Source organism: Oncorhynchus gorbuscha, linkage group LG09, assembly GCF_021184085.1.
Source record: "Oncorhynchus gorbuscha isolate QuinsamMale2020 ecotype Even-year linkage group LG09, OgorEven_v1.0, whole genome shotgun sequence".
Classification (NCBI taxonomy): domain Eukaryota; kingdom Metazoa; phylum Chordata; class Actinopteri; order Salmoniformes; family Salmonidae; genus Oncorhynchus; species Oncorhynchus gorbuscha.
The window spans coordinates 97,461,463-97,474,734 of record NC_060181.1 but is presented as its reverse complement, the minus strand read 5'-3'; the positions used below and the strand labels follow the sequence as shown (position 1 = coordinate 97,474,734).

At 44.2% G+C, this 13,272-nt stretch overlaps 1 protein-coding gene across 1 annotated transcript in view; it reads right to left on the bottom strand.

The window, feature by feature from the left end:
- Positions 1-6,425: 6,425 nt before the first annotated feature.
- LOC124044484 (partitioning defective 3 homolog B-like) overlaps positions 6,426-13,272 on the bottom strand; it is a 249,262-nt gene continuing 242,415 nt past the window's right edge. Inside the window, 1 exon segment of the mRNA XM_046364112.1 lies at positions 6,426-6,735. Within this exon segment, the coding sequence (XP_046220068.1) occupies positions 6,426-6,735 (310 nt within the window).

Genomic DNA, 13,272 nt, shown 5'->3' with positions numbered 1-13,272 from the left:
ACGGACAATTCCTTCGACCTCATGGCTTGGTTTTTGCTCTGAGATGCACTGTCAACTGTGGAACCTTATATAGACAGGTGTGTGCCTTTTCAAATGCTCTGCTCTGCATTCAGTTCTAAGGGATAAAGAGTTCCAGGGGGACTTGACTCTGGTGGACAGACCAAGCAGTCCAACGATCTCTCTCTCTCTCCCACACTCCTCTCTCTCTCTCTCTCTCTCCCCCACACTCCTCTCTCTCTCCCTCTCTCCCACCCTCCTCTCTCTCTCCCTCTCTCTCCCAGACCTCTCTCTCTCTCTCTCTCCCACCCACCCTCTCTCTCTCCCTCTCTCTCTCTCCCAGACCTCTCTCTCCCTCTCTCTCTCTCCCTCTCTCTCTCTCTCTGCTCCCCCTCAGATATAAACACACACCTCTCTCTCTCTCTCTCTCTCTGCTCCCCCTCAGATATAAACACACCTCTCTCTCTCTCTCTCTCTCTCTCTGCTCCCCCTCAGATAAACACACACCTCTCTCTCTCTCCCTCTGCTCCCCCTCAGATAAACACACACCTCTCTCTCTCTCTCTCTGCTCCCCCTCAGATAAACACACACCTCTCTCTCTCTCTCTCTGCTCCCCTCAGATATAAACACACACCTCTCTCTCTCTCCTTCTGCTCCCCCTCAGATATAAACACACACCTCTCTCTCTCTCTGCTCCCCCTCAGATATAAACACACACCCCTCTCTCTCTCTCTCTCTCTCTGCTCCCCCTCAGATATAAACACACACCCCTCTCTCTCTCTCTCTCTGCTCCCCCTCAGATATAAACACACACCTCTCTCTCTCTCCCTCTCTGCTCCCCCTCAGATATAAACACACACCTCTCTCTCTCTCTCTCTCTCTGCTCCCCCTCAGATATAAACACACACCTCTTTCTCTCCCTCTCTCTGCTCCCCCTCAGATATAAACACACACCTCTCTCTCTCTCTGCTCCCCCTCAGATATAAACACACACCCCTCTCTCTCTCTCTCTCTCTGCTCCCCCTCAGATATAAACACACACCCCTCTCTCTCTCTCTCTCTCTGCTCCCACCCTCTTACACGTTGGTCGGTTGGACGTACTACTAACAAATTCTCTAAAACGACGGAGGCGACTTACGGTAGATAAATGAACATTAAATTCTGATTAATCTCTGGTTCCTGTAGCAAATGGAGTAAGGAGGTTAGGCAATGAATAGGCCATAGTAGCGAAGTAATTACAAATTAGCAGATTAACACTGGGGTGATAGATGAGCAGATGATGGTGTGTAAGTAGAGATACTGGTGTGAAAAAGACCAGCAAAGTCAATAAAAACAATATGGGGATGAGGAAGGTAGGTAGTTGGATGGGCTATTTACAGATGGGCTGTAAACAGGTGCAGTGATCTGTGAGCTGCTCTGACAGCTGATGCTTAAAGTTAGTGAGGGAGATATAAGACTCCAGCTCCAGTGATTGTTGTAGTTTGTTCCAGTCATTGGCAGCAGAGAACTGGAAGGAAAGGCGGCCAAAGGAGGAATTGGCTTTGGGGATGACCAGTGAGATATACCTGCTGGAGCGCGTGCTACGAGTGGGTGTTTGTTGCTTTGGTGACCAGTGAGCTGAGATAAGGTGGGGCTTTACCTAGCATAGACTTGTAGATGACCTGGAGCCAGTGGGTTTGGCGACGAATATGTAGCGAGGGTCAACCAACAAGATCATACAGGTCGCAGTGGTGGGTAGAATATGGAGCTTTGGTGACAAAACGGATGTCGAGGATCAATAGGATGGTCAGTTTTACGAGGGTATGTTTGGCAGCATGAGTGAAGGATGCTTTGTTGCGAAATAGGAAACCGATTCTAGATTTAATTTTGGATTGGAGATGCTTAATGTGAGTCTGGAAGGAGAGTTTACAGTCTAACAAGACACCTAGGTATTTGTAGTTGTCCACTAAGTCAGAGCCGTCCACAGTAGTGTTGCTAGTCAGGCAGGCGGGTGTGGGCAGCAATCGGTTGAAGAGAATGCATTTGGTTTTACTTGAATTTAAGAGCAATTGGAGGAGTATTGTATGGTATTGAAGCTCGTTTGGAGTTTTTTTTAACACAGTGTCCAAAGAAGGGCCAGAAGTATACAGAATGGTGTCGTCTGCGTAGAGGTGGATCAGAGACTCACCAGCAGCAACAGCGACCTCATTGATGTATACAGAGAAGAGAGTCGGCCCGAGAATTGAACCCTGTGGCACCCCCATAGAGACTGCCAGAGGTCCGGACAACAGGCCCTCCGATTTGACACACTAAACTCTTATCTGAGAAGTAGTTGGTGAACCAGTCAATGGCGGTTATGATATCGTTTAGGACCTTGAGCGTGGCTGAGGTGCACCCATGACCAGCTCTGAAACCAGATTGCACAGCGGAGAAGGTACGGTGGGATTCGAAATGGTCGGTGATCTGTTTGTTAACTTGGCTTTCGAAGACCTTAGAGAGGCAGGGCAGGATGGATATAGGTCTGTAACAGTTTGGGTCTAGAGTGTCACCCCCTTTGAAGAGGGGGATGACCGGGGCAGCATTCAACATTGCAACAATGGCGGCGGAACATTTTAGGAAGAGAGGGTCCAGACTGTCTAGCCCAGCTGATTTGTAGGGGTCCAGGTTTTGCAGCTCTTTCAGAACATCCGCTATCTGGATTTGGGTAAAGGAGAAGCTGGGGAGGCTTGGGGGAGTAGCTGCTGGGGGGGTGGGCGGAGCTGCAGGCCGAGGTTGGGGTAACCAGGAGGAAAGCATGGCCATCCGTAGAGAACACCCTGTGGCTGGTGTTCTTTTAAACCCTCTGTTCTCTCTTGCTCTGTCACTAGTCTTCATGTCTGCCTGCCCTGCAGCCTATTGTCCATCAAGGTACTCACAGACCAGACGATATGAGAGGGAGGGAGGGAGGGAGGAGGGAGGGAGGGAGGGAGGGAGGGAGGGAGGGAGGGAGGGAGAAAGTATGTCTGCAGCAGAAATCTATCAGCTAATCCCAGGGAACATAATTAGAGGTGCCATTTTGACTGAGCGCACACCTCACTGCCCAAATTAATAAAACACACACACACACACACACACACACACACACACACACACACACACACACACACACACACACACACACACACACACACACACACACACACACACACACACACACACACACACACACACACACACACACACACACACACACACCGCCTCGTCCAAATTAATAACACTGTCAATGTTTAATTAGAGCGTCCACACTCCATCATAACACTAGAGGATGTCAGGGGCTGGATAGAGGGGGTCTGGACAGAGGAGAGGGGGTCAGGGGCTGGATAGAGGGGGTCTGGACAGAGGAGAGGGGTCAGGGCTGGATAGAGGGGGTCTGGACAGAGGAGAGGGGGTCAGGGGCTGGATAGAGGGGGTCTGGACAGAGGAGAGGGGGTCAGGGGCTGGATAGAGGGGGTCTGGACAGAGGAGAGGGGGTCAGGGAGTGGATAGAGGAGAGGGGGTCAGGGGCTGGACAGAGGAGAGGGGGTCTGGACAGAGGAGAGGGGGTCAGGGGCTGGATAGAGAAGAGGGGGTTAGGGGCTGGATAGAGGAGAGGGGGTTGGGGGCTGGATAGAGGAGAGGGGTTAGGGGCTGGATAGAGGAGAGGGGTCAGGGGCTGGATAGAGGAGAGGCGGTCTGGACAGAGGAGAGGGGTCAGGGACTGGATAGAGGAGAAGGGGTTAGGGGCTGGATAGAGGAGAGGTGGTCAGGGGCTGGATAGAGGAGAGGGGGTTAGGGGCTGGATAAAGGAGAGGGGTTAGGGGCTGGATAGAGGAGAGGGGGTCAGGGGCTGGATAGAGGAGAGGGGGTCAGGGACTGGATAGAGGAGAGGGGGTCAGGGGCTGGACAGAGGAGAGGGGGTCAGTGGCTAGCCTCTCCTCCACCTCAATGATCCTCTCCTCCACCTCAATGACCCTCTCCTCCACCTCAATGACCCTCTCCTCCACCTCAATGACCCTCTCCTCCACCTCAATGACCCTCTCCTCCACCTCAATGACCCTCTCCTCTACCTCAATGACCCTCTCCTCCACCTCAATGACCCTCTCCTCCACCTCAATGACCCTCTCCTCCACCTCAATGACCCTCTCCTCTACCTCAATGACCCTCTCCTCCACACACGCGCGCACGCACGCACACACACACACACACACACACACACACACACACACACACACACACACACACACACACACACACACACACACACACACACACACACACACACACACACACACACACACACAGGGAGGATGGGATAAGATGAAGGCCAATGATTGGAAGTAATGAATGTGGAGACAGGATATAACTACTATAGTATAAGGGAAGATCAGTCTCAGGGTCATCCTATATCCCTGTATCAGAATCAGGGTCATCCTATATCCCTGTATCAGTCTCAGGGTCATCCTATACACTGTATCAGTCTCAGGGTCATCCTATATCCCTGTATCAGTCTCAGGGTCATCCTATATCCCTGTATCAGTCTCAGGGTCATCCTATATCCCTGTATCAGTCTCAGGGTCATCCTATATCCCTGTATCAGTCTCAGGGTCATCCTATATTCCTGTATCAGTCTCAGGGTCATCCTAAACCCCTGTATCAGTCTCAGTGTCATCCTATATTCCTGTATCAGTCTCATCCTATATTCCTGTATCAGTCTCAGGGTCATCCTATATCCCTGTATCAGTCTCAGGGTCATCCTATATTCCTGTATCAGTCTCAGGGTCATCCTATATCCCTGTATCAGTCTCAGGGTCATCCTATATTCCTGTATCAGTCTCAGGGTCATCTATATCCCTGTATCAGTCTCATGGTCATCCTATATCCCTGTATCAGTCTCAGGGTCATCCTATATCCCTGTATCAGTCTCATCCTATATCCCTGTATCAGTCTCAGGGTCATCCTATATCCCTGTATCAGTCTCAGGGTCATCTTTATCCCTGTATCAGTCTCAGGGTCATCCTATATCCCTGTATCATTCTCAGGGTCATCTGTATCCCTGTATCAGTCTCATCCTATATCCCTGTATCAGTCTCAGGGTCATCCTATATCCCTGTATCAGTCTCAGGGTCATCCTATATCCCTGTATCAGTCTCATCCTATATCCCTGTATCAGTCTCAGGGTCATCCTATATCCCTGTATCAGTCTCAGGGTCATCCTATATCCCTGTATCAGTCTCAGGGTCATCTTTATCCCTGTATCAGTCTCAGGGTCATCCTATATCCCTGTATCAGTCTCAGGGTCATCCTAAACCCCTGTATCAGTCTCATCCTATATCCCTGTATCAGTCTCATTCTATATCCCTGTATCAGTCTCAGGGTCATCTATATCCCTGTATCAGTCTCAGGGTCATCTATATCCCTGTATCAGTCTCATCCTATATCCCTGTATCAGTCTCATCCTATATCCCTGTATCAGTCTCAGGGTCATATATATCCCTGTATCAGTTTCATCCTATATCCCTGTATCAGTCTCATCCTATATCCCTGTATCAGTCTCAGGGTCAACTATATCCCTGTATCAGTCTCAGGGTCATCCTAAACCCCTGTATCAGTCTCAGGGTCATCTGTATCCCTGTATCAGTCTCAGGGTCATCGTATATCCCTGTATCAGTCTCATCCTATATACCTGTATCAGTCTCAGGGTCATCCTATATCCCTGTATCAGTCTCATCCTATATACCCTGTATCAGTCTCAGGGTCATCGTATATCCCTGTATCAGTCTCATCCTGTATCCCTGTATCAGTCTCAGGGTCATCCTATATCCCTGTATCAGTCTCAGGGTCATCGTATATCCCTGTATCAGTCTCAGGGTCATCTATATCCCTGTATCAGTCTCAGGGTCATCCTAAACTCCTGTATCAGTCTCAGGGTCATCCTATATCCCTGTATCAGTCTCAGGGTCATCCTATATCCCTGTATCAGTCTCAGGGTCATCCTATATCCCTGTATCAGTCTCAGGGTCATCCTATATCCCTGTATCAGTCTCAGGGTCATCCTATATCCCTGTATCAGTCTCAGGGTCATCCTATATCCCTGTATCAGTCTCAGGGTCATCCTGTATCCCTGTATCAGTCTCAGGGTCATCCTGTATCCCTGTATCAGTCTCAGGGTCATCCTGTATCCCTGTATCAGTCTCAGGGTCATCCTGTATCCCTGTATCACTCTCAGGGTCATCCTATACCCTGTATCAGTCTCAGGGTCATCCAATATTCCTGTATCAGTCTCAGGGTCATCCTATATCCCTGTATCAGTCTCAGGGTCATCCTATATCCTTGCATTTTCATTTTGCGACCAACTGTTGCCTAGCTAGCTGCTTAAGTTAGATTATCAGTCTGTCAAGTGACTAGAGGAAAGGTTGATTATGTCAAATATACTACAGCAGCCGGGATCCTGTCTCACCTGTCGGCCATGGGCGGGGCTTGTCTCTGCTTGTTGACCTTGGCGTACAGCCCGTCCATGGGGTCCTTATTGGATGGCTCGTTGCCGTGGGAGGGGCCTGGGCCGAGGCCGTGGGGTGGCGGGCGTTGGGGAGATGGGGTGCGGGTTCTGCTGTAGGGGAGGAGTTGTCTCTGAAGTTGTTGATGCGTGCGTAGTTGGGGTCCATGTAATCATCCTCAACATCAGGGAGAGGTCCTTTCTCTCTGGCCTGACGCTCCCTCAGCTCTGCGTGCTTCGCCTCGATCCTGGAACAGATACGAATCAACAGGAGGAGTTACCTACAGTACACACCTGTACTAACCTCTGAGACAGATATATACACACCTGTACTAACCTCTGGGACAGATATATACACACCTGTACTAACCTCTGGGACAGATATATACACACCTGTACTAACCTCTGGGACAGATATATACACACCTGTACTAACCTCTGAGACAGATATATACACACCTGTACTAACCTCTGGGACAGATATATACACACCTGTACTAACCTCTGAGACAGATATATACACACCTGTACTAACCTCTGGGACAGATATATACACACCTGTACTAACCTCTGGGACAGATATATACACACCTGTACTAACCTCTGGGACAGATATATACACACCTGTACTAACCTCTGGGACAGATATATACACACCTGTACTAACCTCTGGGACAGATATATACACACCTGTACTAACCTCTGGGACAGATATATACACACCTGTACTAACCTCTGGGACAGATATATACACACCTGTACTAACCTCTGGGACAGATATATACACACCTGTACTAACCTCTGAGACAGATATATACACACCTGTACTAACCTCTGGGACAGATATATACACACCTGTACTAACCTCTGGGACAGATATATACACACCTGTACTAACCTCTGGGACAGATATATACACACCTGTACTAACCTCTGGGACAGATATATACACACCTGTACTAACCTCTGGGACAGATATATACACACCTGTACTAACCTCTGGGACAGATATATACACACCTGTACTAACCTCTGGGACAGATATATACACACCTGTACTAACCTCTGAGACAGATATATACACACCTGTACTAACCTCTGAGACAGATATATACACACCTGTACTAACCTCTGAGACAGATATATACACACCTGTACTAACCTCTGGGACAGATATATACACACCTGTACTAACCTCTGAGACAGATATATACACACCTGTACTAACCTCTGGGACAGATATATACACACCTGTACTAACCTCTGGGACAGATATATACACACCTGTACTAACCTCTGGGACAGATATATACACACCTGTACTAACCTCTGGGACAGATATATACACACCTGTACTAACCTCTGGGACAGATATATACACACCTGTACTAACCTCTGGGACAGATATATACACACCTGTACTAACCTCTGGGACAGATATATACACACCTGTACTAACCTCTGAGACAGATATATACACACCTGTACTAACCTCTGAGACAGATATATACACACCTGTACTAACCTCTGAGACAGATATATACACACCTGTACTAACCTCTGGGACAGATATATACACACATGTACTAACCTCTGGGACAGATATATACACACCTGTACTAACCTCTGGGACAGATATATACACACCTGTACTAATGTGGAGGCTATATACAGGGGGTACCGGTACAGAGTCAATGTGGAGGCTATATACAGGGGGTACCGGTACAGAGTCAATGTGGAGACTATATACAGGGGGTACCAGTACAGAGTCAATGTGGAGGCTATATACAGGGGGTACCGGTACTGAGTCTGTGCGGGGGTACCGGTTAGTAATGAGGCTATATACAGGGGGTACCTGTACAGAGTCAATGTGCGGGGGCACCGGTTAGTAATGAGGCTATATACAGGGGGTACCTGTACAGAGTCAATGTGCGGGGGCACCGGTTAGTAGTGGAGGCTATATACAGGGGGTACCGGTACTGAGTCAATGTGGGTACTGGAAATTTGTGTTTGTGTGATGAAGAAAGAACGCAGCTGCTAAAATTGGTTTTCTATTGAACATATTTATTTCTGTATTTAATATTATAGGTTATTTACATTTTAGGGAGTCAATAGAAAGATATTATGACTTGTTGAAACAAAGTTTAGGCGTAGATTTTCTAATTCCTATCTCTGCATGTTGAACGAGTGGATTACACAAATCATGGCACCAACCATACGGACATGTTCGGATATAAGGAAGGATTTTATCTAACAAAACGACTATAGCTGGGACCCTTTGGATGACCAATCAGAGGAAGATTTTCAAAGAGTAAGTGAATATTGAATCGCTATTTGTGAATTTATTAAACCTGTGCCGTTGGAAAAATATTTTGAGGTGGGGCGCCGTCCTCAAACAATCACATGGTATGCTATCTACTGTACATCGGACATATTAACAAGAATTTAAGCTTTCAACCGATAGAAGACACTTGTATGTACATAAATGTTTCATATCCATAATTTTTATGATTATTTATTTGATTATGATTATTTATTTATTTGCGCGCCCCTGGTTGAAAACAGCAGAGGTGTATTTAGAGGGCAGGATGATATTTATGAGGGCACCCATGATTACGAATTTTGGGTTATCCCTGGTAAATTCCTTGATAATTTTTGTGAGATTGAGGCATCTAGCTTGTAGGATGGCTGGGGTATAAAGCATGTCCCAGTTTAGGTCACCTAGCAGTACGAACTCTGACGATAGATGAGGGGGGGGGAATCAGTTCACATATGGTGTCCAGGGCACAGCTGGGAGCTGAGGGGGATATAGGAAGCGGAAAAAGTGAGGGACTTATTTCTGGAAAGGTGGATTTTTAAAAGTAGAAGCTCAAACTGTTTGGGCATACTGTTAACATGCATGAAACCAAGGCTTTTACAGTTACAGAAGTCAACAAATGAGAGCACCTGGGGAATAGATGTGATGCTGGGGGCTACAGAGCCTGGGTTAACCTCTACATCACCAGAGGAACAGAGGAGGAGTAGGATAAGGGTAAGGCTAAAGGCTATAAGAACAGGTCTTCTAGTGCGTTGGGAACAGAGAATACAAGGGGCAGATTTCTGGGTGTGGTAAAATAGATTCAGGTCATAATGTACAGACAAGGGTATGGTATATTTTTTATTTTATTTTTTTACCTTTATTTAACCAGGCAAGTCAGTTAAGAGCACATTCTTATTTTCAATGACGGCCTGGGAACAGTGGGTTAACTGCCTGTTCAGCGGCAGAACGACAGATTTGTACCTTGTCAGCTCGGGAGTTTGAACTCGCAACCTTCCAGTTACTAGTCCAACGCTCTAACCACTAGGTTACCCTGCCGGATGTGAGTACAGTGGGGGTAAACCTAGGCAGTGAGTGATGATGAGAGAGTTTGCATCTCTAGAGACACCAGCTAAGCCAGGTGAGGTGTCCCCATGTTTAGTGTGTGTGACAAAATAGCTATCTGAGACATGTTGACTAAATAAAACAATAACTAACCGAAACAGCAGAAGACATATTGACAATAGAGAGAGGCATGTGTAGCCGAGGGATCATAGGGTCCAATGAACACCAATAGGTGAGTCCGGGAGCCGTTTGGTAGTCGCTACTACGCTAGGCGAGCGGGAGACACGGCGTTCAGAAAGTTAGCGGGAGGCACGGCGTTCAGAAAGTTAGCGGGAGACACGGCGTTCAGAAAGTTAGCGGGAGACACGGCGTTCAGAAAGCACCACCCTGTAATAAATAATAACACCACCCTGTAATAAATAATAACCACCACCCTGTAATAAATAATAACACCACCCTGTAATAAATAATAACCTCCACCCTGTAATAAATAATAACACCACCCTCTAATAAATAATAACCACCACCCTGTAATAAATAATAACCACCACCCTGTAATAAATAATAACACCACCCTGTAATAAATAATAACCTCCACCCTGTAATAAATAATAACACCACCCTGTAATAAATAATAACACCACCCTGTAATAAATAATAACACCACCCTGTAATAAATAATAACACCACCCTGTAATAAATAATAACCACCACCCTGTAATAAATAATAACCACCACCCTGTAATAAATAATAACACCACCCTGTAATAAATAATAACCTCCACCCTGTAATAAATAATAACCACCACCCTGTAATAAATAATAACACCACCCTGTAATAAATAATAACCACCACCCTGTAATAAATAATAACACCACCCTGTAATAAATAATAACCACCACCCTGTAATAAATAATAACACCACCCTGTAATAAATAATAACCACCACCCTGTAATAAATAATAGCACCACCCTGTAATAAATAATAACCACCACCCTGTAATAAATAATAACCACCACCCTGTAATAAATAATAACACCACCCTGTAATAAATAATAACCACCACCCTGTAATAAATAATAACACCACCCTGTAATAAATAATAACCACCCTGTAATAAATAATAACCACCGCCCTGTAATAAATAATAACACCACCCTGTAATAAATAATAACAACCACCCTGTAATAAATAATAACACCACCCTGTAATAAATAATAACAACCACCCTGTAATAAATAATAACCACCACCCTGTAATAAATAATAACCACCACCCTGTAATAACCACCACCCTGTAATAAATAATAACCACCACCCTGTAATAAATAATAACCACCACCCTGTAATAAATAATAATCACCACCCTGTAATAAATAATAACCACCACCCTGTAATAAATAATAATCACCACCCTGTAATAAATAATAACCACCTCCCTGTAATAAATAATAACCACCACCCTGTAATAAATAATAACCAATACCCTGTAATAAATAATAACCACCACCCTGTAATAAATAACAACCACCACCCTGTAATAAATAATAACACCACCCTGTAATAAATAATAACACCACCCTGTAATAAATAATAACACCACCCTGTAATAAATAATAACACCACCCTGTAATAAATAATAACACCACCCTGTAATAAATAATAACCACCACCCTGTAATAAATAATAACACCACCCTGTAATAAATAATAACACCACCCTGTAATAAATAATAACACCACCCTGTAATAAATAATAACACCACCCTGTAATAAATAATAACCACCACCCTGTAATAGATAATAACACCACCCTGTAATAAATAATAACACCACCCTGTAATAAATAATAACCACCACCCTAATAACCACCATCCTGTAATAAATAATAACACCACCCTGTAATAAATAATAACACCACCCTGTAATAAATAATAACAACCACCCTGTAATAAATAATAACCACCACCCTGTAATAAATAATAACCACCACCCTGTAATAACCACCACCCTGTAATAAATAATAACCACCGCCCTGTAATAAATAATAACCACCACCCTGTAATAAATAATAACCACCACCCTGTAATAAATAATAATCACCACCATGTAATAAATAATAACCACCACCCTGTAATAAATAATAATCACCACCCTGTAATAAATAATAACCACCTCCCTGTAATAAATAATAACCACCACCCTGTAATAAATAATAACCAATACCCTGTAATAAATAATAACCACCACCCTGTAATAAATAACAACCACCACCCTGTAATAAATAATAACCACCCTGTAATAAATAATAACACCACCCTGTAATAAATAATAACACCACCCTGTAATAAATAATAACACCACCCTGTAATAAATAATAACACCACCCTGTAATAAATAATAACCACCACCCTGTAATAAATAATAACACCACCCTGTAATAAATAATAACACCACCCTGTGATAAATAATAACACCACCCTGTAATAAATAATAACACCACCCTGTAATAAATAATAACACCACCCTGTAATAAATAATAACCACCACCCTGTAATAAATAATAACACCACCCTGTAATAAATAATAACACCACCCTGTAATAAATAATAACACCACCCTGTAATAAATAATAACACCACCCTGTAATAAATAATAACACCACCCTGTAATAAATAATAACACCACCCTGTAATAAATAATAACACCACCCTGTAATAAATAATAACCACCACCCTAATAACCACCATCCTGTAATAAATAATAACCACCCTGTAATAAATAATAACCACCGCCCTGTAATAAATAATAACACCACCCTGTAATAAATAATAACAACCACCCTGTAATAAATAATAACACCACCCTGTAATAAATAATAACAACCACCCTGTAATAAATAATAACCAATACCCTGTAATAAATAATAACCACCACCCTGTAATAAATAACAACCACCACCCTGTAATAAATAATAACCACCCTGTAATAAATAATAACCAGCACCCTGTAATAAATAATAACCACCACCCTGTAATAACCACCACCCTGTAATAAATAATAACCACCACCCTGTAATAAATAATAACCACCACCCTGTAATAAATAACAACCACCACCCTGTAATAAATAATAACCACCACCCTGTAATAAATAATAACCACCACCCTGTAATAAATAATAACCACCACCCTGTAATAAATAATAACCACCCTGTAATAAATAATAACCACCACCCTGTAATAACCACCACCCTGTAATAAATAATAACCACCACCCTGTAATAAATAATAACCACCACCCTGTAATAAATAATAACCACCACCCTGTAATAAATAATAACCACCACCCTGTAATAAATAATAACCACCACCCTGTAATAAATAATAACCACCACCCTGTAATAAATAATAACCAATACCCT